This window comes from Danio aesculapii, chromosome 16 (genome assembly GCF_903798145.1).
Source record: "Danio aesculapii chromosome 16, fDanAes4.1, whole genome shotgun sequence".
NCBI lineage: Eukaryota > Metazoa > Chordata > Actinopteri > Cypriniformes > Danionidae > Danio > Danio aesculapii.
Window position 1 is genome coordinate 8,481,068 of NC_079450.1, and position 21,090 is coordinate 8,502,157.

Sequence of the window (21,090 nt, forward strand, 5' to 3'; positions counted from 1 at the left end):
AGTACAGCCATTTTAGTTTATTCAATTCACCTATAGTGCAGTCTTTGGACTGTGGGGGGAAACCGGAGGAAACCCACAACAACACGGGGAGAACATGCAAACTCCACACAGATATTACAACTGGCCCAGCTGGGACTTAAACCAGCGACCTTCTTGCTGTGAAGCGACAGTCCTAATCACTGAGATACCGTGTTGCCCCTAAAATGAGTCTACAGTGTGATAAGATCTCTTACTAGCCTTGTTTGTTGAACTTATATCCAACATTGTCTTTAAACATTACAGCAGTAGTCCATAACCCAGTAAATGAGCCCCATATCGAAAGGACTATTTAGACAACGTAGCAGCTCAAATTAAAAATGAGATTTACTAAATAATTGATGTCAATACTTTAACAAAAAATACACAAACACCGACACAGTTTACTTCCATAAAAAGTGTGTTACTCTAACTTTGATATAAAAAATTTAATTAATTTAATTCATAATTTTATTTCATTATTCATCTATAGTTTTCAATCAAATATCTTTCCCTTCCCCTTCATCATTTAATGGCACAAGGGCAGGGCAACCTGTCAATCACATGAGATCCACCAATAGCAAACCACAATCATAAAACCAACAGATCAATTCCCTATGTAGAAAATCTACCCCTGCTTTAATTAATGCGTTCTTGTTCGAGAAGCTGTTTCATTCTGACATGACACAAATGAAAGTAAAACACCATTGTAACTTCTGTTTCATTTCAGCTTGATGAAATTTGAGATTCTGTAGCTGATTGCATAATAAATACATTTCTTCTGAAGGTCATTTATTCATTTTCCTTCAGCTTAGTCCCTTTATTCACCAGGGGTCACCACAGTGGAATAAAACACCAATTTATCCAGCATATGTTTTACACATTGGATGCCCTTCCAGCTGCAACCCAGTGGGAAACATTCATACACACTTATTCACACACATACAGCCAACTTAGTTTATCCAATTCACCTACAGCACATGTCTTTGAACTGTCAGGGAAAACTGGAGCACCTGGAGGAAACCCACACCAACATGGGGAGAACATGCAAACTCCACACAGAAATGCCAATTGACCCAGCCGGGGCTCGAACCAGCGACCTTCTTGCTGTGAAGCAACAGTGCTAACCACTGAGCCACTCCTTTTCTGAAGGTATAATAGGAATAATTTGAGTGAACATCTCACAAACCATACAGCTTTTAAAGACCAACTTCATCAAAAAAATCATTGTTGTATAAAACAACACCAGTAGTAAATCATATCAAGCGTCGTCATCGTGCGTTGATTTTTCGGGTCATCAATTAATTGAGTAAATCCTTTTATCAGCATGTCTGAGTGCAGGATTTGGTTCTGTATCTGGGTAAATCTGAGCACGCATTGAGGTCTTAGGGTGACATTTACTGTAGGTCTTTGGAAGGTTTGTCTTTGAAGAGTAATTGAGTTTCTGGGTCTTTTTTTATTTATTTAATAAGTTTTTTTCTTTTTTTTTTGAAAGAATTTAGTTATTTTGTTCAGCGCTGATGCATGAAACTGATCAGAAGTGGGATTTGTGATGTTGCTAATGATTTCTATTTCAAATAAATGCTGTTCTTTTGAAGTTTCCAGTCATCAAAGAGTTCAGAAGAAAAGTTTTTATTATAATTTATTGTATTTTTATGGTTTATTTGCACTGTATTTTCAACAAAAGTCTGAGGTTAGTAATGATTTGTAAGGTTCAAACTTTTCTTAAGCAAAAATATGTCATTTCAATTCATCAAAAGTGGCAGTAAAAGACTATTTTATATATTATAGATTCTGTATTATAGATTTTGTTTCAAATAAATGTGTTTTTTTAACCTCCTTGACATCAAAGCATCCTAAAAAGTGTCACAGATTACTGACACATATTAAAACATAGTTTAAAACAAATGAAGATATTTTGAAGAATGTCAGAAAATGGTAGTCATTGATTTCCATATAAATATTTTTCCAGGCGATTCGCATGTTATCGTTCGATTGAATGGACGTTACAAGTGGTTATCAGCTGATAGATATGGGCCAGTAGGGGCCTCCTGCGCCTAGTAGTATAATTAGTATAACTAGTATATATACTTGTATAAATCAACACCAGTAATGAATAATATCAAGCGTCGTCATCATGTGTTGATATTTTCAGGTTAATAATTGTTTTAGTAAATGATTTATTTTCGGGTGAGCTATTCCTTTAACAGGACGTGTGCAGTCTACAGCGCGAAGTAATGAATTCAGCACCACGGACAGCTCTTGACTGACCTCTGTGTTCACGCGGCTGATGCTTTCAAGTCTATAGAATACGTCCTCAATTTCTATACATTACCAGTCGCTTTCTCTCTGATTATTACAATCTTCAACTGTAAACAAACATTTCCCAAAGAAAAACTTATGCTCTCAGGCATTATTATCAAAATATGTGGACGTATTTGCCTATTATATACGTGCATTAGGTTTATCATTGAGAGAGAGAGAGAGCGAGAGTGAAAGAGGTTTGCTGTGTGCGTGTCTGTGTGTGTGTGTTAGAGGAGGCGAGAGAGTGCTGTATGGAACAGAAGTGATCCTAACCTACAGATGGCAGAAGACTCCCTCTAAAATCCCATCTTTGATTAAATGTACCTTAGGGGGGACTATACATAGACAAATTGGACGCTCTCCCACTTTTAATGAAGTGCTGGAATGGACTGATTATGATAATGCAACGCACGGACGGATGCATAGGTTGCGCTGCGAATATTTCAACACAACACAACTTCATGCATTACATGCGTGCATGCGTTTAGAAAAAAGTGACACATGCACGCATGTATTCGAATAAGGCATATTGCATTTGCTGCATTGCAAACGTGTAATATGCACGACTATACGTGCAAAGCGCATTTACGCGCACTGTAACACAATTTGTTTTGTACAATGCGCGCGTCATTTAAGAGTACAATGTTCTTTTCATCAACTTTTTAAACTATAGTTTAAATACATAACATATCTGGCAACTATTTTTATGTAATTTAATTCATTTTGCTTTATTTCTAATGATTAATGATCGTTTCTTTTGTAGAGCACGGATATCTGTCTGAACCATATATGCATCATTTAATAGGTGCATCTGGCAACCCATTTGTTTTCTTTTATATACATATTAGACACAGTATGTACTGATCAATGACTATGCGCCGATATCGCCGAATGCACGTTTTATAAACACCTCCTGGCTGATCGACAACATTAAAAAAGAGCAATGCGCGTGCATTGGACAACTCTTCGTGAAATGCAACGTGCATGCGCTTATTAGAGATGCATTGAAATCAGCACGCGCCGCTCTGTAAGTGAGGAGGAGAGTCATACGAGGAGTACAGAGAATACTTTGTGCCCCTGTTGGCGAGATGGTTGAGTCCTCGTCAAGGTTGCTGCTGTTGGTCTCCTCATAGATCCAGCGCTGACTGACTCCAGCGATCAGTCTCCTCTCCAGTGCGAGGATTATCCGTTCCTGCCGGACACTTGAGAGACTATGAAAGCAGCTGATAATGAGGGATGGCGAGGATTTCTAGCGCTTTCACATAGAGGATGTATCAGATGCGCTCGCGGCACCACGATGACGATTAAAACTGGATTTATCATTGGGAATATAGTGTTCTGCTGTATACTGTCGTGCGTGCAGGGTAAGTGCTGCTGTCGGTGGGTTTGTGGGGCTGTGAGGGGCTGCAGGTGTCTGGATGAGATGGGGAAAAAACGCTAAAACAGGCAGGAGTTTACAGAGGAGCAGTTATGCCTATGTAATGCTGAGCATACGTGCGGTTTTATCCCTCCGCAACTATCATATTCAAACAGCCTCTTTACGCGCTCCATAGTCGAGTCTTCTACTCAGAGGATAATGAGAGGGAAATTCACATTTTGGGGGCTCAGTTGCAATGCGAGACGAGCAATTCCGTCGCATATGCTCTCATTAGATTTTCTGTTCCCTCATCACAGATACTGTAAGGAAGTGAACAAAACTATGCAGACGTATGTTAAAGATTCTATCTATCTATCTATCTATCTATCTATCTATCTATCTATCTATCTATCTATCTATCTATCTATCTATCTATCTATCTATCTATCTATCTATCTATCTATCTATCTATCTATCTATCTATCTATCTATCTATCTATCTAGTACAGCTTTGAAGTGAACAGCACTGCTTAAAATTCTCTCTCTCTCTCTCTCTCTCTCTCTCTCTCTCTCTCTCTGGATCTTTTTACATTGTGTAGCATTTTTGCATTGGAAATTAATTAATGTTTCTTGTGTGGGAGAAATATGTTTGAAGACATATTTCAACGATGAACATCTGTACTTTTAAAATGTTTTGCAGTGCTGTTGCAGTATTTTAATAGGCATACATACAGTTGAAGTCAGAAATATTAGCCCCCCTTATAAATTTTTTCTTTTTTGAGTATTTCCCAAATAATGTTTAACAGAGCAAGGAAATTTTCACAGTATGTCAGATAATATTTTTTCTTCTGGAGAAAGTCTTATTTGTTTTATTTAGTCTAGAATAAAAGCAGTTTTTAATTTTTTAAAACCAATTTTAAGGTGAAAATTATTAACACAACCTTTAAGCTGTATGTTTTTTTCGATGGTCTACAGCAGCGTTTCCCAACCCTGTTCCTGGAGGCAAACCAACAGTACATATTTTGGATGTCTCCCTTTTCTGACCCATTAACTTCAGGTTTTAGAGTCTCTTCTAATGTTCTGATGCGTTGATTCAGGTGTGTTTGATTAGGGAGAGGTTGAAAATGTGTACTGTTGGTGTGCCTTCAGGAACAGGGTTGGGAAACACTGGTCTACAGAACAAACCATCATTATACAATAACTTGCCTAATTACCCTAACCTGCCTAGTTAAGTCTTTAAATGTCACTTTAAGCTGTATAGAAGAGTCTTGAAAAATATCTAGTCAAATATTATTTACTGTCATCATGGCAAGGATAAAATAAATCAGTTATTAGAAATGAGTTATTAAAACTATTATGTTTAGAAATGTGCTGAAAAAATCTCTCTGTTAAACAGAAATTGGGGAAAAAATAAACAGGGGGGCTAATAATTCTGACTTCAACTGTATATAATCAGAATGTGTTAATTATTTTGTCTGACGTTATTTTCTTTTATTCTGTTGCATGTCTGTTTGTTTGTGAATTTTACAGTATCATATATTTCTGAACGTTCAGACTGATTGGTATATTATAAACATATATATTAGACAAATATAAAAATAACTTTAAATGTAACATGTATACCAGAAATGAGTATAGCGTAAACATTTATTTTACAGTGTAGCAAGAGAGATAGATAGATAGATAGAGAGAGAGAGTTTGCTGCAATCTAGGTAGGTGGATGGATTGACAGATATGCGTGGATAGATTTGTCAAACAGTTTGCGTTATCATTTTAGGTAACAGTTGTTGTATTTGCACATCTTACATCTTCCCCTGTTGTCTCTCTAAACTCTCATTTGCTCTGATACTGTTATTCTCTCCCATACTGTACGTCTTATTAATCTTTTTAATGAAGTGCACAGTTCAGGATTTCTGCAGGGCTTTACTTTAATGAAAAGCACAGGTTGCAAAGGTCTTGTATTACTCAACAGCAAGCATGATTGATGGTTATTCATATGTTTACGCAATATCACAGATAACTGCCTAGCATATATAAAGTGCGAAATAAATAACGTGCATCAAGTAGCATGGCATGCTGCTGGTGTATTGTGAAAGAATATCGCATTCTGAGCGATTTATTTATTTATACCGCAAATCTGCTCTGTCTGGCTGCCTTGCTTTCGCATCTGACATGACTTGAAGCTGACTGGATGAGTAAAAAAATCCCCCACGCATGCTGTTCCGACCGTTTTTACTTTCAACAAACACCTTTCAACTCGTGCAGTGTTCCCTCGCATGCGTTAGTGCTTAGTGACTCAGTCTAATGGAAATCTAATGGAAATTATAGAATGAAGTTGTGCTGCCGCAGCATGACATTAACCTCCCTCGTATTCGTTTTTAGCTTTCTTTCGTACATCGGTGTGCCAAACAACAGCGGTTCTTTGTGCATACTAAAATCCTCATTAGATTTTTATATATATTTACCCCCCTTCCTAGTGCAGGTGAATGTCTTGCAGTACTAGGACTCAAAACGCCATCAGAGAGAGTAAGCATGATTACTACTGTATAGATTCATCAGGATGTCGCTTGGGTAAATAACATGGCCCTTTTCATGAATGCAAATATTTAGTGGCTTTCTTCTATCAACAGTGCTCCAGCGATGAGACAAGGCCGCGGGTATTGCAGTCGCGGCTTTGAAGTTATTTCTCATATAATGTCCTTGGCCAAACAAACAGCGCTGCGCTGCCTTCAAGGCTCTCTTGATGCATTTTTAATAAGCAGCGCTTAGAAAATTGGGCAGTGCGTTGAATGGCGAGGCCAATGAAATAACTTTTCATCTCATTTGGAATTTGATCAGGGGTCCCACTCTGTTGGTCCGGTCATTTTAACAGTTTGCTTTGGTGAGTGTCTGCATGGTGCTTTCATATCTACAGTACATGGAGGATGTACTTGATATCCAGTGAAGATCCTCTGAATAGAGAAGCTTGAGTGCAAAGAAATCTCAGATGTCTGAGTGCAGGATTTGGTACTGTATCTGGGCAAATTTGAGCACGGATTGAGTTCTTAGAGTGACATTTAGGCTTTTGGAAGGTTTGTCTTTGAAGAGTAATTGAGTTTCTGAGTCTTTTTTTATTTATTTAGTAAGTTTTTTTCTTTTTTTTTTTTGAAAGAATTTAGTTATTTTGCTCAGCGCTGATGCATGAAATTGATCAAAAGTGGGATTTGTGATGTTGCTAATGATTTCTATTTCAAATAAATGCTGTTCTTTTAAAGTTTCCAGTCATCAAAGAGCTCAGAAGAAAAGTTTTTATTATAATTTATTGTATTTTTATGGTTTATTTGCACTGTATTTTCAACAAATGTCTGAGGTTAGTAATTACTTGTAAGGTTTGAACATTTAATTAGCAAAAATATGTCATTTCAATTGATCAAAAGTGGCAGTAAAATGCTTATATTATAGATTTTGTTTTAAATAAATGTGTTTTTTTAACCTCCTTGACATCAAAGCATCATAGAAAAGTGTCATCAATTACTGACAAATATTTTAAAAATAGTTCACCCAAAAATGTGTAAACCTGTGCGAATTTTCTTAAAACACAAAAGAAGATATTTTGAAGAATGTCAGAAAATGGTAGTCATTTATTTCCATAGTATAAATATTTTCCAGCCGATTTGCATGTTATAGCTTGATTGAAAGGGCGTTATCAGTGGTTATCAGCAGATAGATATGGGCCAGTAGGGGCCTTCTGCACCTACTAGTAGGCGCAGAAGGCTGTTATTATCCATCCACTTGGTCAATTAGCTATAGATCACATACGGCTGCAGCCGGAAGACACCAAGAATTATTTATATTATTTATTAAATTTCCAATTTATTGTATTTTATTAACATCTTCTGAGTGCTTAATCTTGCCAGTTCCTGTGGTTCGCTTTCCGGTATTTATTTTAATGGATCCGGTACATACGCAACTTCTGCGTGGTGAATACCTACCTACGTGCGTGTGTGTGTGTGTGTTTGAGAGAGAATGTGGGTGCAAGCTAAAGCTGTGTAGATTGTGTGTGCGTGCACACACAAGACGGTAGTCACCATGTGCAAGTTAAAGCAAAACGATTGGCCCTCAATAATATTTTCAGCCAATCAGCTTTCTTATGTTTACAATCAGTCTCATTGGTTGGTGATTGTTGTTTCGCGTGCAGTGAGCGGCGAAAATAAGTAATTACATAGTGGCCAACCTAAATAATATTTTCATTATTTAAAACCACAAGTAAAATTTTTTCCAACTATGGAAGTCAATCGTTACGATGCCCAACATTCTTCAAACTATCTTAACTTATATTTTTATTTATTGCCATTATTTAACCAGGAAGTCTCACTGAGATTTCAAATCTCTTTTTTCAAGAGAGACCTGGCCAAGGTAACAGTCATACAGGAAAACCATTTTAACATACAAGAACACCACATAACTACACATAACATTTCATCAGTTCTCTCAACAAAAACAATCCAGCTTCATTTTACTTTATTGTATTATTTAATTTTTATGATTTATTTACACTATTTTTTTATATACACTATTTTCAACAAACGTCTGAGGTTAGTAATAATTTGTAAGGGTTGCACTTTTCTTTACCAAAAATAAGTCATTTCAGTTGATCAAAAGTGGCAGTTAAATGCTTGTATTATAGTATGAATAGTATAATTATAGTGTATGATAGTATAGTATAAATATATATATTTTAACTTCCTTGACCTCAAAGCATTCTAAAAAAGGATCACAGATTCCTGAGAAATATTTAGAGCATAGTTCCCCCAAACATGTGTAAACCTGTTTGAATTTCTGAAAACAGGAACAAAGATATTTAGAAAAATCGGAAAAAGGTTGCCATTGACTTCCATAGTGTATATATTTTCCTACTATGGAAGTCAATGGTTACAGAGTTCCAACATTCTTCAAAATATCTTCTTTTTGGTTCAACAGAAGCATAAAACTTATATAAAAGCGTAGAACCACTTGATGCTAAAAAAAATGTACAAATTTGATGTCAACTATCCCAATCATCCCCATGTAATCAGAACAGCAACAATTAAATAGCTAATTTATTTACATGGAGTTCATGTAATTCTACAGTTAGACTTTTATAAACTGAAAAAAGTAAAAAAAAATAAAAGTTAAAATTAAGTGTAAAAGAGCAAATGTGTTTTAATTTAAGGTGTCCTTGTTCCATATGTTCCATGTTATTACAATAGTGATTACTATTAATTATGCATAATTACATTCAACTAACCCAAAATGTGCATTTTAACTCTAACCATATAATTTATACACTGTAAAAAATAACCCAGGCTTATTCTGAAAATGTATTCTTGTATACATGTCTGGAGAGCGCGAAATATGTCCCAGGAGCTATGTTTTTTTTGCTGTTTTTGTTTTCCTGAATCCACCAGAGGGCACTGTGTACACTTTTTAGATCTCAAATTTCTCTCACGGGTGCCATTCACACCTGCTCTTCTTGCGTAAATCCACCAGAGGCCGCTGTCGTCTGACCAACCGACCGATCGCCCCACCCACCCCTTCCCTAAACCCAACCAATAGTGTTTTAAAAAGCACCAATTGACCAAAAATTATTAATGTATCTTTCATGTTGTCCCAACACAAGTCCATTAAGTAAACTTAATCGCTTTTGCAAATTTAAGTGGATTGAACACAAAACAATTAAGCCATTGACGTACATAGTAAATATATACTTTTCCTATACTATGGGGTTAATGGTTACAGGGTTTAACTATTCATTAAAATATCTTCTATTTGGTTTAACAACAACATGAAACTTATGTTAGAACCACTTGAGGGTGAGTAAATGATAAGTAAAGTTACATGTTTGGGTGAACTGTCCCTTTAAGCCAGGGATGATAGGCAAACTCGATCCCGGAGGGCCGGTGTCCCTGCATAGTTTTGCACCAACCCTAATCAAACACACCTGCTTGTAGCTTTCTAGTGATCTTGAAGACACTAATTAGGGTGTTCAGGTGTGTTTGATTAGTGTTGGAGCAAAACTCTGCAGGGACACCGGCCCTCCAGGATCGAGTTTGCCCATGCATGCTTTAAGCAGAACAACAACAATTAAATAGTTAAATAAATAGTTTATTGGATGATTGATTGATTTGTTGTTCGAAGGTTTAAAGCAGTAAGAAGTGACAGTAATGACATATTAAAAAAAGATTTGTATGTCAAGTAAATGCTGTTGTTGTGTGGATGGCGGTTTAGTAATTTACATTTAGTGTTGTGTTTTAGCTTTACCACCGAGTATCTGCATTGTGCTTTCATCTCTCGGTTGGCGGTCCTTGTGCAATAGTGCTTCGCTTTGTTGTTCAAATGAGCATATAACTTGAAGTTTGGGTTTCGTAATAGTTTAGTCATTATTTGCTCTATTTCCAAACCCATTTGCTGTTATTTTTCCCACCAAAGGGGCTTTTTTTGTAAGACTCTTTAAGCAGATCTTGTTAAAGAAAAGTTACTAATGATCAAAAAAAACAAATAAGTAGAACAAAACCCATTTACAATGACCAGATTTTAAAGAGGCACACATTCTCATGCTAGGATGTTCTTGACTTCAAAACTGCCAACGCTGGTTCTAGATGTCTAGAAGTATATGCACAACGGAGAATTACATGGAAGCTGCAATGCATGCAAGTATTTAGTGTTTCTCTTACAAAGATATACTCAGATATAGCAAAAGTACACACATCCTTTACTCAAGTAGACGTACAGATTCTTATGTTTAAATGACTCTGGTAAAAGTTTAAGTACTGATTACACTTTTGTACTCAAGTAAAAGTAAAGAAGTACAGCCTCAAAAATGTACTTAATGAAAAAATACCCAATACTACTACACAATTAAGATTTAATAGGTACAGTAGGCAAATATCCGGTTTCCCCCACAGTCCGAAGACATGCAGTATGGGTGAATAAATAAACTAAATTGGCCCTAGTGTATGACTGTGTGTGTGAATGTGACGTTTTAGTGTATGGGCGTTTCCCAGTACTGGGTTGTGGCCGGAAGGGCATCCGCTGTGTTAAATCCTCTGGGGGCGCCACTGACAGAAACACTTAGAGAATGTACTCATTGTAATGGTCATTGAGTCACTGACAGAGATAAAAACATCAAGTGTTGTCTGGTATAAAAAAAATACTTCTTATTTATTATAATTCAGATTGTGAAATATGTGAATTAGCCTGTAAGTTTAAAAGTATATATTTGTATGCCATTTAATTAGAAAAGTGGGACTTGAAAGTGTTTTTTACTACAGTAAACGAGTGGGTTGAGCCTATTTGGCTTATTCAGAACTCAAACGGCTATACCTGTCTATGTAATACAAAGGAATAATAGTATACAACCCATATTGAGCATTAGTTGAGAATTACTACTTGTAATAGGCTTTTTATATATATATATATATATATATATATATATATATATATATATATATATATATATATATATATATATATATATAATTTGTTTTACCTTATAAGGAGCTCAGCCCCCCTAAAATGAAAATCCTAAAATCGCCCGATTACACTGTAAAAAATCAGTTAATTAACAGTTTCCATATATTATGGTTCACAAGTGTTTTCTCTTTATTTACAGTTGTTAATTACATTATAGGATGTTAATCGTGGCTCTGTCAACTTTTCATGTTGAAACTTCAACTCCACAGTTTAACTAAGTGACTTTTATTGACATTCCAGTAGTTTGAAATAATAAATAGAAAGAAATAGGTCTGTAAAATGAGAGAAAATATACTGGCAATTTATTACAAGGTTCTTGTAGTGTAATATACAACACCAACCCAGACAATATATCCCTTTAAACTAGTGAACATGTTCACAAAAGTCACTTTTTCAAGGTTAAAAGTTGTTGGAAGAAAGATGAAGGTCCCATAATTCATTCATTCATTTTCTTTTCGGCTTAGTCCCTTTATTAATCAGGGGTTGCCACAGCGGAATGAACTGCCAACATATCCAGTATATGTTTTTTAATCCTTCCAGCAGCAACCCAACACTGGGAAGCACCCATACACTCCTGCATTTACACAGACACACTACAGCCAATTTTGCCTTTACAATTCACCTATACTGTGGACTGTGGGGGAAACCAGAGCACCTGGAGGAAACCCACGCAAACACAGGGAGAACATACAAACTCCACACAGAAATGCCAACTGACACAGCCGGGACTCAAATCAGCGACCCTCTTGCTGTGAGGCGATTGTGCTAGACACTGCGCCACCGTGCTGCCAGGTCCCATTATGTAATGGTGAAAATGAAAAATGAAGACAGAAAACGGAAAGCTGCTCATTCATTTTTACAGTATAGTTAAAGCACATACTCTCTCTCTGCTACTCGCTCACTCAAAAAGCAAGCATGCTGTATATGTGCACAGATGTTTGTTGTCAATACTGCCTTCAGTTTTAACTATAAAATAGTTTTGATGCTGAAACGTTTGATTTCCCAGTACTAAAAATAAATGCTTGTTTTTACAAAAACTGTGCTAACATTTTGACACAGCTGGGTTCAGATTTTAACATATGAATTTAAACTAGTGGCTGGATTTGTTCGCAAGCACAGATTTCAATAAAATATGGACAATAGCTATGTTTCCATCCAAAAATGCGAATGAACTTTATGCGCAAAACTGGATTATCGCATTAAAGAAGTGCAAATAAAGCAGCGTTTCCATCCAACGATTCAAAGCGAACAAAATCATCACTTCCTGATTAACTGGCGCCAAATATCAACAGTAAAAACTGAATTTACTGCGGTAGAAGAAGCTGTGTCAATCTTTTCTTCATCTAATAAATGACAAGAAATGCACAAGAAATTAGCCTTACAATACGGATAAACCTGGCATGTTTTCATATATAACATCTGAAAATATCTAAAAGGCAAGGTCATCTTAGTAAAATTAATAGAATAATTGACACTGGACCTTGGGTGTGCATTATTTTTAATGAAATTCAATCCATCATTGTTTATTCCTCAAGTCGTGTAGTGGTGTTGTGTGTTTGTGTGACACCTCTATATATTGAAATATATTTAATGTAAGTTAATTAAAATTAAATCTGTCGAACTGCGAATTCCTTGAACCTCGCCAATGAACATTGACATGGCATTATTTTGCAAGCCCTATCAGTTTGAGGCTCATTTTTGAGTTGTTTGAACTGATAGACTTCCTGTAACCTATCCCTGCTTACTTGGACTTTATTGCAGGGAAACATTCACAAAGCTCACTGTAATTTTTCAATGGCAGGTGCTGCTATGGAGGCCTGATATGTTGTCAATTAAGTAAATGTTGAATAGTAAATCAATTATTGTTCTGATTAGCTGTGTGTCATGCAGTTGCTATAGACACACACGTACTGTATACAGTTGAAGTCAGAATTATTAGCCCCCCTTTGAATTATTATTATTTTTTTATATTTTCCAAATAATGTTTAACAGAGCAAGGAAATTTTCACAGTATGTCTGATAATATTTTTTCTTCTGGAGAAAGTCTTATTTGTTTTATTTTAGATAGAATTAAAGCAGTTTTTAATTTTTTAAATCCATTTTAAGGTCAAAATGATTAGCCCCTTTAAGCTATATTTATTTTCGACAGTCTACAGAACAAACCATCGTTACACATAACTTTGCCTAATTACCCTAACCTGCCTAGTTAACCTAATTAACCTAGTTAAGCCTTTAAATGTCACTTTGAGCTGATTACTAGAGTCTTGAAAAAAAAACACTTAATTTTTGTTCAATTCACCTAAATTGGTAAAAACGATTATGTTTTATGATCAGTTTGATTCATGTTGGGACTACATGAAGGAATTGTGTGAAAGTCAGCATTTCTTTTTACAGTGTCTATTAAGGAAAAATCACACCAGTTAGCTTACAGTTTTGGAGCAAAAATTTATAATAATTGAGTTTTATATGTGGGTAATACACTCCCACAGATTTGGAATAATGGAAAAGAGACGACTGCAAGTATAAATTTACATGCAGTGTGTTTGGAACCAAACTGAACTGCTTCTGAATGATGTATTTTTCCTCTTCTGTATGTGCATAACAATAACCAAAATGCACTGAGCAAGAAATTACAGGGAGAGATTCCAACCTTGACTCATTCATATTGCCAGATCTTGGTGGGGAAAAAAACAGCAAACATGTAAAAATGGTCTTCTCTACTACTGATCTATAATTTAACCTGCACTGTAAAAAATATCAGTACTGTAAAACCCAACAGTCAACTTTATCAAATAAAATGAGTGTAGGTAACTCAAAATTAACTGAAAGTTAATTTTAGTCATTTGAAAAGAGTTTTGAATTCAGTGTTGAAGGTAATTAGTTAATTAAATACCTCATTACTTCGACTTAAATGGAGTAAGTTCACAGTACTCATAGATTCGTTTTTTTAACTCAAATGGTTTGAGTTACCTTGACTTTTTGGGTTTTACAGTGTGTTAATTCACAGGTTCTGTTCTTGTGTTTTCTGTTTTATGGTTGTGAATTGTATTATGGGTTGTTGATCTCTGCGTTGTCGACTTTTGATGTAGAAAAGTCAACTCTACAGTTTAACAAAGTGACTTTTATTGACATTTTAGTACTTTAAAAATAATATTAATGTATACAAATTATTATTTAGAGAAAAAAGTCTGTAATATTACAGAAAATGTACTGGTAGTTTATTACAAAGTTTTTGTGCTGTAATGTACAGCACCAACCCAGACAGTATATCACTTTAAACTATTAAAAATGTTCATAAAAGTCACTTTTTCAAACTTTTCAAGGTTAATAGATAGATCAAGGGCCAGTAATGCAATTCAAGAGCATAAATATTTGGGGAAAAATAAAAAAATAAATCACAAAAAATGGAAAGCTGCTAATTTACGGATTTTTTTTTAACAATGTGCCTATTTAAATGCAATTGCCCAACACAATCTCACGGCAATTCGTAACTTTTTGATTTAGTGGCTAATTCGTACAAATTCGTACAATCTAATTCGTACAATTTAGTACGATTTGCTCATCCGTCAATGACGGTTGGGTTTAGGGGTGGGTTTAGGTGCCACGCCTCCTTTTTAAAATCTTACAATTTTGTACGACTGAACTCGTACGAATGAAACGAATTCGTACAAATTAGCCACTAAATCAAAAAATTACGAATTGCCGTGAGATTGTGTTGGGCAATCGCATTTAAATTTAAATCGCGTTTTCTCGTGAGATCAGGCTGGATTGCCACAAAAATTTAACTTGGCCATATTAAACTATCCAATCGTTCAGTAATATCAGAAATTTGTGATTTGATTTGTATTTGTTTCAAGAGTTCCCACTTAGATATGCTTAGCGCTTATAGCAGGTTTGGCATGCTGCCCCGGGAGAGAACCCTGAGCTTGGAGATACTTGAGCCCAAGGCTGCCACCCGGTCAATAAGCATTTAAGGTGATCCGAGATGAGTTAGGTCTCATGAGCTCCCCCTTAGAAAAGGGAGGAAAAGGAGGAGATGGGGTGGAAGGTGGGGATTCTTCCAAAACGAAGATAGAGCAGTAGGGAGAAAAAGATCCATTTATTATCATGCTCAATCGTATCACGTGCCCCTTTTGAAATTAGTTTATGAAACTTCACTTATTGTGAGTGTATTATCCATACACAGTCTTAACCCAATTAGTCTTGAACCAACAATGCATGTGATTGTGCAAACATGTTAACAACTTTTTCTCTGTTGGAGTACAGTCACAAGCTGCTTAAACACAAACCGATCATCACATAGCTAAATTTCGCCTCACATGTGAATGCTTTAAGCTGATTTTTGGCAGTTTATTGAAGTGTGCATACAGTATTTGACAGTAACATGTCCTTACTGCAGATTTAAGCACATCCAGACAGAGCCAACAGTTTGAAGTTAGGGAGGAGGAAGTCTACCTCAGACTTTTTCTTGATCTCATGCAACAGAAGTAGACACACTATATTCTAAATTCCACATCTTAAGATGATGATATTTGAGCTGAAAGTTGCAATACCCTTCAGTTTTAATGATTTATTTAACATAAAATCCAGAACAACAAATTAAATACTTTTAGATGCATGTTATGTTTCACAATAGGGGAATGGATTTATCTATTAATGAAGTCTTGTAAATACAGATCTCGTGCATTGTAAGATTATTGGCTTGCATGTAATCAGACATGAGAGCTTTTTTTTCCTTTTCTTTTATTTACTTTAACATTCAGTCAGAAGATACTTTACCCAAAAGGACTTACAATTGAAAAGGCATTCAGTGATTCAACAAGAAAAGGCAATAAACACAAGAAGTGCTATACAAAGGAACTTTTAGGGCTCAGAGTGCTAGAGTAAGGAGTTGATCTTTTTTTTTTGTAGTGAGAAGAGTGTTTCAGCAGATGGTTTGTCAAGCCCACTTACCTGTGTGAAGCACACTTCCGAAATGCAAAATGTTTTTTTAGGCATATGACCGGATTGTAAGAAAGTGTCTGGTGCAAATGCATATGGAGGTAAGCGGTCAACTGGTGGTGCAAAATGGAACACAAGCCATCCGTGGCATCATACCGCCCCATAACATTCATTTTAAAGACGAAATGCCACCAGACGTACCTCTGGCTACATAATTTGCGCTCTCCAGAAATGAAATCAGGGGTACGTATCCACAATGGACCTGTGTTGCATTATGAATACTTAGCTCATCTATGAACATATTTCTGCAGAAATCCCATAGGATGTGATGAAGGCCACAACTTCCATGATTCCATGCTTAGTCACAGCGTCATCAAACTACACCTTTGTTTGTCATGAGTAGACGCCCTCTAGTGGTGAAAATTACATACTGTGCTTTTAAAATGTTCTTTACACTAAGACCAAATAGATTTTTTTTTTTAATAACTCCTTATTGAAGTCTAAATTAGAGAAAGCAAAATTGCAAAAACCCTCTCTTTTTTTTCCTGTAAATACTTCAGAGTAGATTATGACATAATAATCCAACATTTATGTTGAGCATCACATTTAAATATCCTGAAATCAGCTGATATACTGGCCTGCTCATATGTTCTAGAGACTGAAGATGCCTTTATTTAACCAGAGATTGAGTGTGGAGGATGTGATGCATTCAGATGTTATCCATGCAGTTTCTCCACTGCTCATCAATACTGTAATTACATGTTCAGAAGCAAACTGACGTTTATTTTGAGCAGAAGCACAAGATGCTGCAGCATTTCGAAGAGTCCATTATGCCGTTACTGTAAAGGAATCTTTATGAAAAGCTTTCCTCAATCATTTAATTGATCCCTTTAACTATGAGCAAGCCCAGAGGGAAGCGATATTCCTCAGATCTTTTATAACTCAGGAGATCTAACTGAGTTCTCAAGTATCAAATCTGGATGATTTTTTATTTTATTTAGTTCTTTTAAAAATGAATGTAAAGATATAAAAGAATGTGAATAGCAGTTCACTTAGTTTTGGAAGAATTAGAGGAATGTTAAATGGTCTGGACTGCAGGATTTGGCAGCTTTGAGTACAGTTAGAGACATTGTGGAGATATTTTTTTAATGAAATATAAGAATTTCAGGTTTTAAAATGTTTGTATTATGAGAAATAATTGGAGATCTGAGTAATTCTGCAGATTTATTCATTAAAAATGTGGTTTCAGTACATTTTTTGAAAGAGTGATGTTTTCCATTCATTAAGGATACATACATTCAGTCAAACTGATCAAAAGTAAGAGTAAACAAAACATTGACTTTACCTGGAATGTGTTTACATGAGTAGCATTCTGAATGTTCCTTTCATGATCCCGTTTTACATGTTACAGCACATAAATCGATTAACGTCATTGCGTCATTACGCTATCCACATTTCCTCTAAAGTTTCATGTAATTTCAGGAGTTTCCTTTTTTAATTTGTCGACTTTGGCACTGTCACTTTCATTCAGGATCATTTCATGCATGCCCCCATGACAAACGAGATATTGTACGCGAGCATGAACTGCTGGAAGAGTTGTTTTAATGGAATTTGATACTGCACGCAGTATGAGGAAAAAACTCTGCATTTTGTGATGCAGGTGTCTGTGGTCCTTCACTGACTCGGTAGGTGCAGGGAATAGTGTCAAATAGGGCTGCTCGATTATGGGAAAAATCATAATCACAATTATTTTTGGTCAAAACGATTACAGTTGAAGTCAAAATTATTCGCCCTCCTGTGAATATATATATTTTTAAAATAAATATTTCCCAAATGATATTTAACAGAGTAAGTAATTTTTCGCAGTATTTCCTATAATATTTTTTCTTCTGGAGAAAGTCTTATTTGTTTTATTTGGCTAGAATAAAAGCAGGTTTAAATATTCTGAAACCTATTTAAGATCAGCTATTTTAAGATTAGCAATTTATTTATGATTGTCTGCAGAAGAAACTACTGTTATACAATGACTTACCTAATTACCCTAATTAAGCCTTTGAATTGCACTTTAAGCTAAATACTAGTTTCTTGAAAATACTTAATCAAATATTATTTACTGTCATCATAGCAAAGATAAAGAAATCAGTTATTAGAAATGAGTTATTAAAACTATTATGTTCAGAAATGTAGAAATGAGTTGAAAAAAAATCTTTCTGTTAAACAGAAATTGGGGGGAAAAGGGTCGCTAATAATTTAGGAGGGCTAATAATTCTGACTATACTGTATATATATATATATATATATATATATATATATATATATATTATATATATATATATATATATAAATATATATATATATATATATATACAAATTCTTCAGCAGGATAGCGCTCCTTCTTATACTTCAGCCTCCACATCAAAGTTCCTGAAAGCAAAGGTCAAGGTGCTCCAGGATTGGCCAGCCCAGTCACCAGACATGAACATTATCGAGCATGTCTGGGGTAAGATGAAAGAGGATGCATTGAAGATAATTCCAAAGAATCTTGATGATCTCTGGGAGTCCTGCAAGAATGCTTTCTTTGCCATTACAGATGACTTTATTAGTAAGTGATTTTAGTCATTGCAGAGATGTATGGATGCAGTCCTCCAAGCTCATGGGAGTCATACACAATATTCATTCTGTTTCCACTGCACCATGACTTTATATTCTATACTGGACATTATTTCTGTTCAGTGACAAGACTTTTGTCTAAGCAAAGTCAGACCTTACTGCCCTAATTAAATAATTAAAAATCAAGGCATGATCATATTTTATTTTGGTGAAATAAGTGTAATCTAGAGTCTTTTGCCTTTCATATAAGCCACTTCTGATACCAAATGATCGACTAGAAGTCAAGTTATTATTTGTTATTCCTAAAACTTGTATAGGCGACAAGACTTTTGTCAGGTAGTGTAGATTCATCAAGGCCAAACTTCCATATAATGTCATTTTCAGCAGCAAATCTTCACTTTCATACTTTGACTTACTTTTTTTAAATGTAGGTTTTAAATGTATTGCTATCTTGTTCACAACATTCAGCCGCCAGCAGTTTACCTTAAGCTAAACAGCCAGTATGAAAGCATTCTATAAAACTTGATCCTGATAACCTTTATTCAGCATCTCTCTCCTGCAGAAACACTCTTGAAGATCATGTTTTTAAAAAAATGGCACGACCCCTGAGTGGAATAGGCCAGCAAGCCGATCGGAAATTAATTTAATCAGTCAAGCAGATGACGCTTTAATTGACATTGTGATCCATCATCAACCTCTCCGTCCTTATCAAAGATAATTGACTTGAAATGTTGCTCAGATGTCAGACTGTCTTGTAGCTTATCCATTTGACTTTTCAAATATTTTGCCCAGTCATCTTTCATTCAGCATGAAGAATTAGGGAGTTGATAGATGGGTTCATTCACTGTACACTGATCTGAAAAAGTTACTATAGCTTGAGTTGAACTAGAGTACTTGGATATATTAAGTCTTGCAATGCTACGATATAAATGCTCTGCTTTTTAACACTTCTGTAGTTATTTTCTCATGATTGTATGTTAAAATTTGTTACTGTTTAGTTCGTTTATATAAAAAAATGATCACTAAAACTAATTGTCATTTAAACACATTTTATGCAGAAAATTATCAGTTCGTTGTGATTGAAAATTACACTGTAAAAAATATTTGCTAATTAAAAAGTTTGTCATTCATGGATTTTTGGGTTTATTTACGGATATAATTGCTCGTTTCCACTGACTGGTATGGTACGGTTCGGTTTGGTACGGCTCACATTTATCAGGCTTGCGTTTCCACTAACTAGGGTACCCTTTTGGTGGGCGTGGTGTATGACAGAAAGTTTCAGTCGATGTCATTATAGCTCGAGGAAATGTCTACAATAAAGCTGTACGGGTCGCTCACATATCATATGAAAAGCACTTCTCACAAAACAGATGCTTCATACACATAAATACTTGTGTAGAAATGTTTATTACTAACTTTTCAATGAACATGAGTTGATTATAACTGCAGATCAATGACAGTGCGAAACAGCCTACTGTAACGTCTGTAATTATATTAAATAACTAAATAAATGAACATTTATAAACACATACAGCCCCTTATAGTCTCAGATATGTTACCAACTACAGAAGAACTACACTCAGCAGACATTTTCGTCCGTATTTAGGTTCAAAACAACACAAAATATAGCCTACAGTCAGTGAAAACCTCTTATCTGTGTATGTAATCTTCAGCAGCACATGTAGCCTCTGTTGGACAGTAATTCCGTCATTCCCAGTTCATATTAGTCCAAAATGTGAAGATTATACATGCCATTTTGTTCATGTTTGCTGAAAAATAATGTGCTCCTTTTTTTCCGGCTTCTCCTTTGTTTCTTCACGCTTCACTCTCTCGTTTGTCAGTGTCTGACAGGATCGGGTTTCAAAAGCACGTCAATAATCAAGCGCAGGTTATTATCATCAGCTCAAGAACTTTGTTGTTTCAGATATAATGTTAGACGCGCGCGAGCGCTAGCAAGAAAGCGAAACCGCTCGTGCCTTAGACTGGCTCGTAAAAAACTACGGGGCACAGGGTAAATCTGCTCTTCTTCTTGGCTTTGTGGCTGTTTATCAAGACAACGACAAGGTTTGTTTGAGCCCGAGTCGACCATGGCTCGTTATTATATGTATATATCATTCAGCTGTAATGTCTCGGCTCGTCGGCTGTGTATTTCAAACATGGCGGGTTTTTTGTTTTCATTCTGGCTTGTTGCGTAAGCGAATGACGCCTCTCTGTAAACCAATAGAGTTCAGCTGCGCGTGTGGCTCCGCCTTTTGGTACCCTTTCTTGTGTTTGGTACCCTTTCGAAAGGGTGCCGAAAAAGTGGTACAGTACGGTTCGGTTCGGTACGCTTTTTGACAGTGGAAACGGCCATAAAAGCATACCAAACCAAA

The 21,090-nt window shown here is 35.6% G+C and overlaps 1 protein-coding gene across 1 annotated transcript in view; it reads left to right on the top strand.

Moving 5' to 3' along the window:
• Positions 1-3,532: 3,532 nt before the first annotated feature.
• The window catches only part of csmd3a (CUB and Sushi multiple domains 3a), a 685,206-nt gene continuing 667,648 nt past the window's right edge, over positions 3,533-21,090 (top strand). Inside the window, exon 1 of the mRNA XM_056474744.1 lies at positions 3,533-3,683. Within this exon, the coding sequence (XP_056330719.1) occupies positions 3,533-3,683 (151 nt within the window). The remainder of the gene's footprint in view (positions 3,684-21,090) is intronic.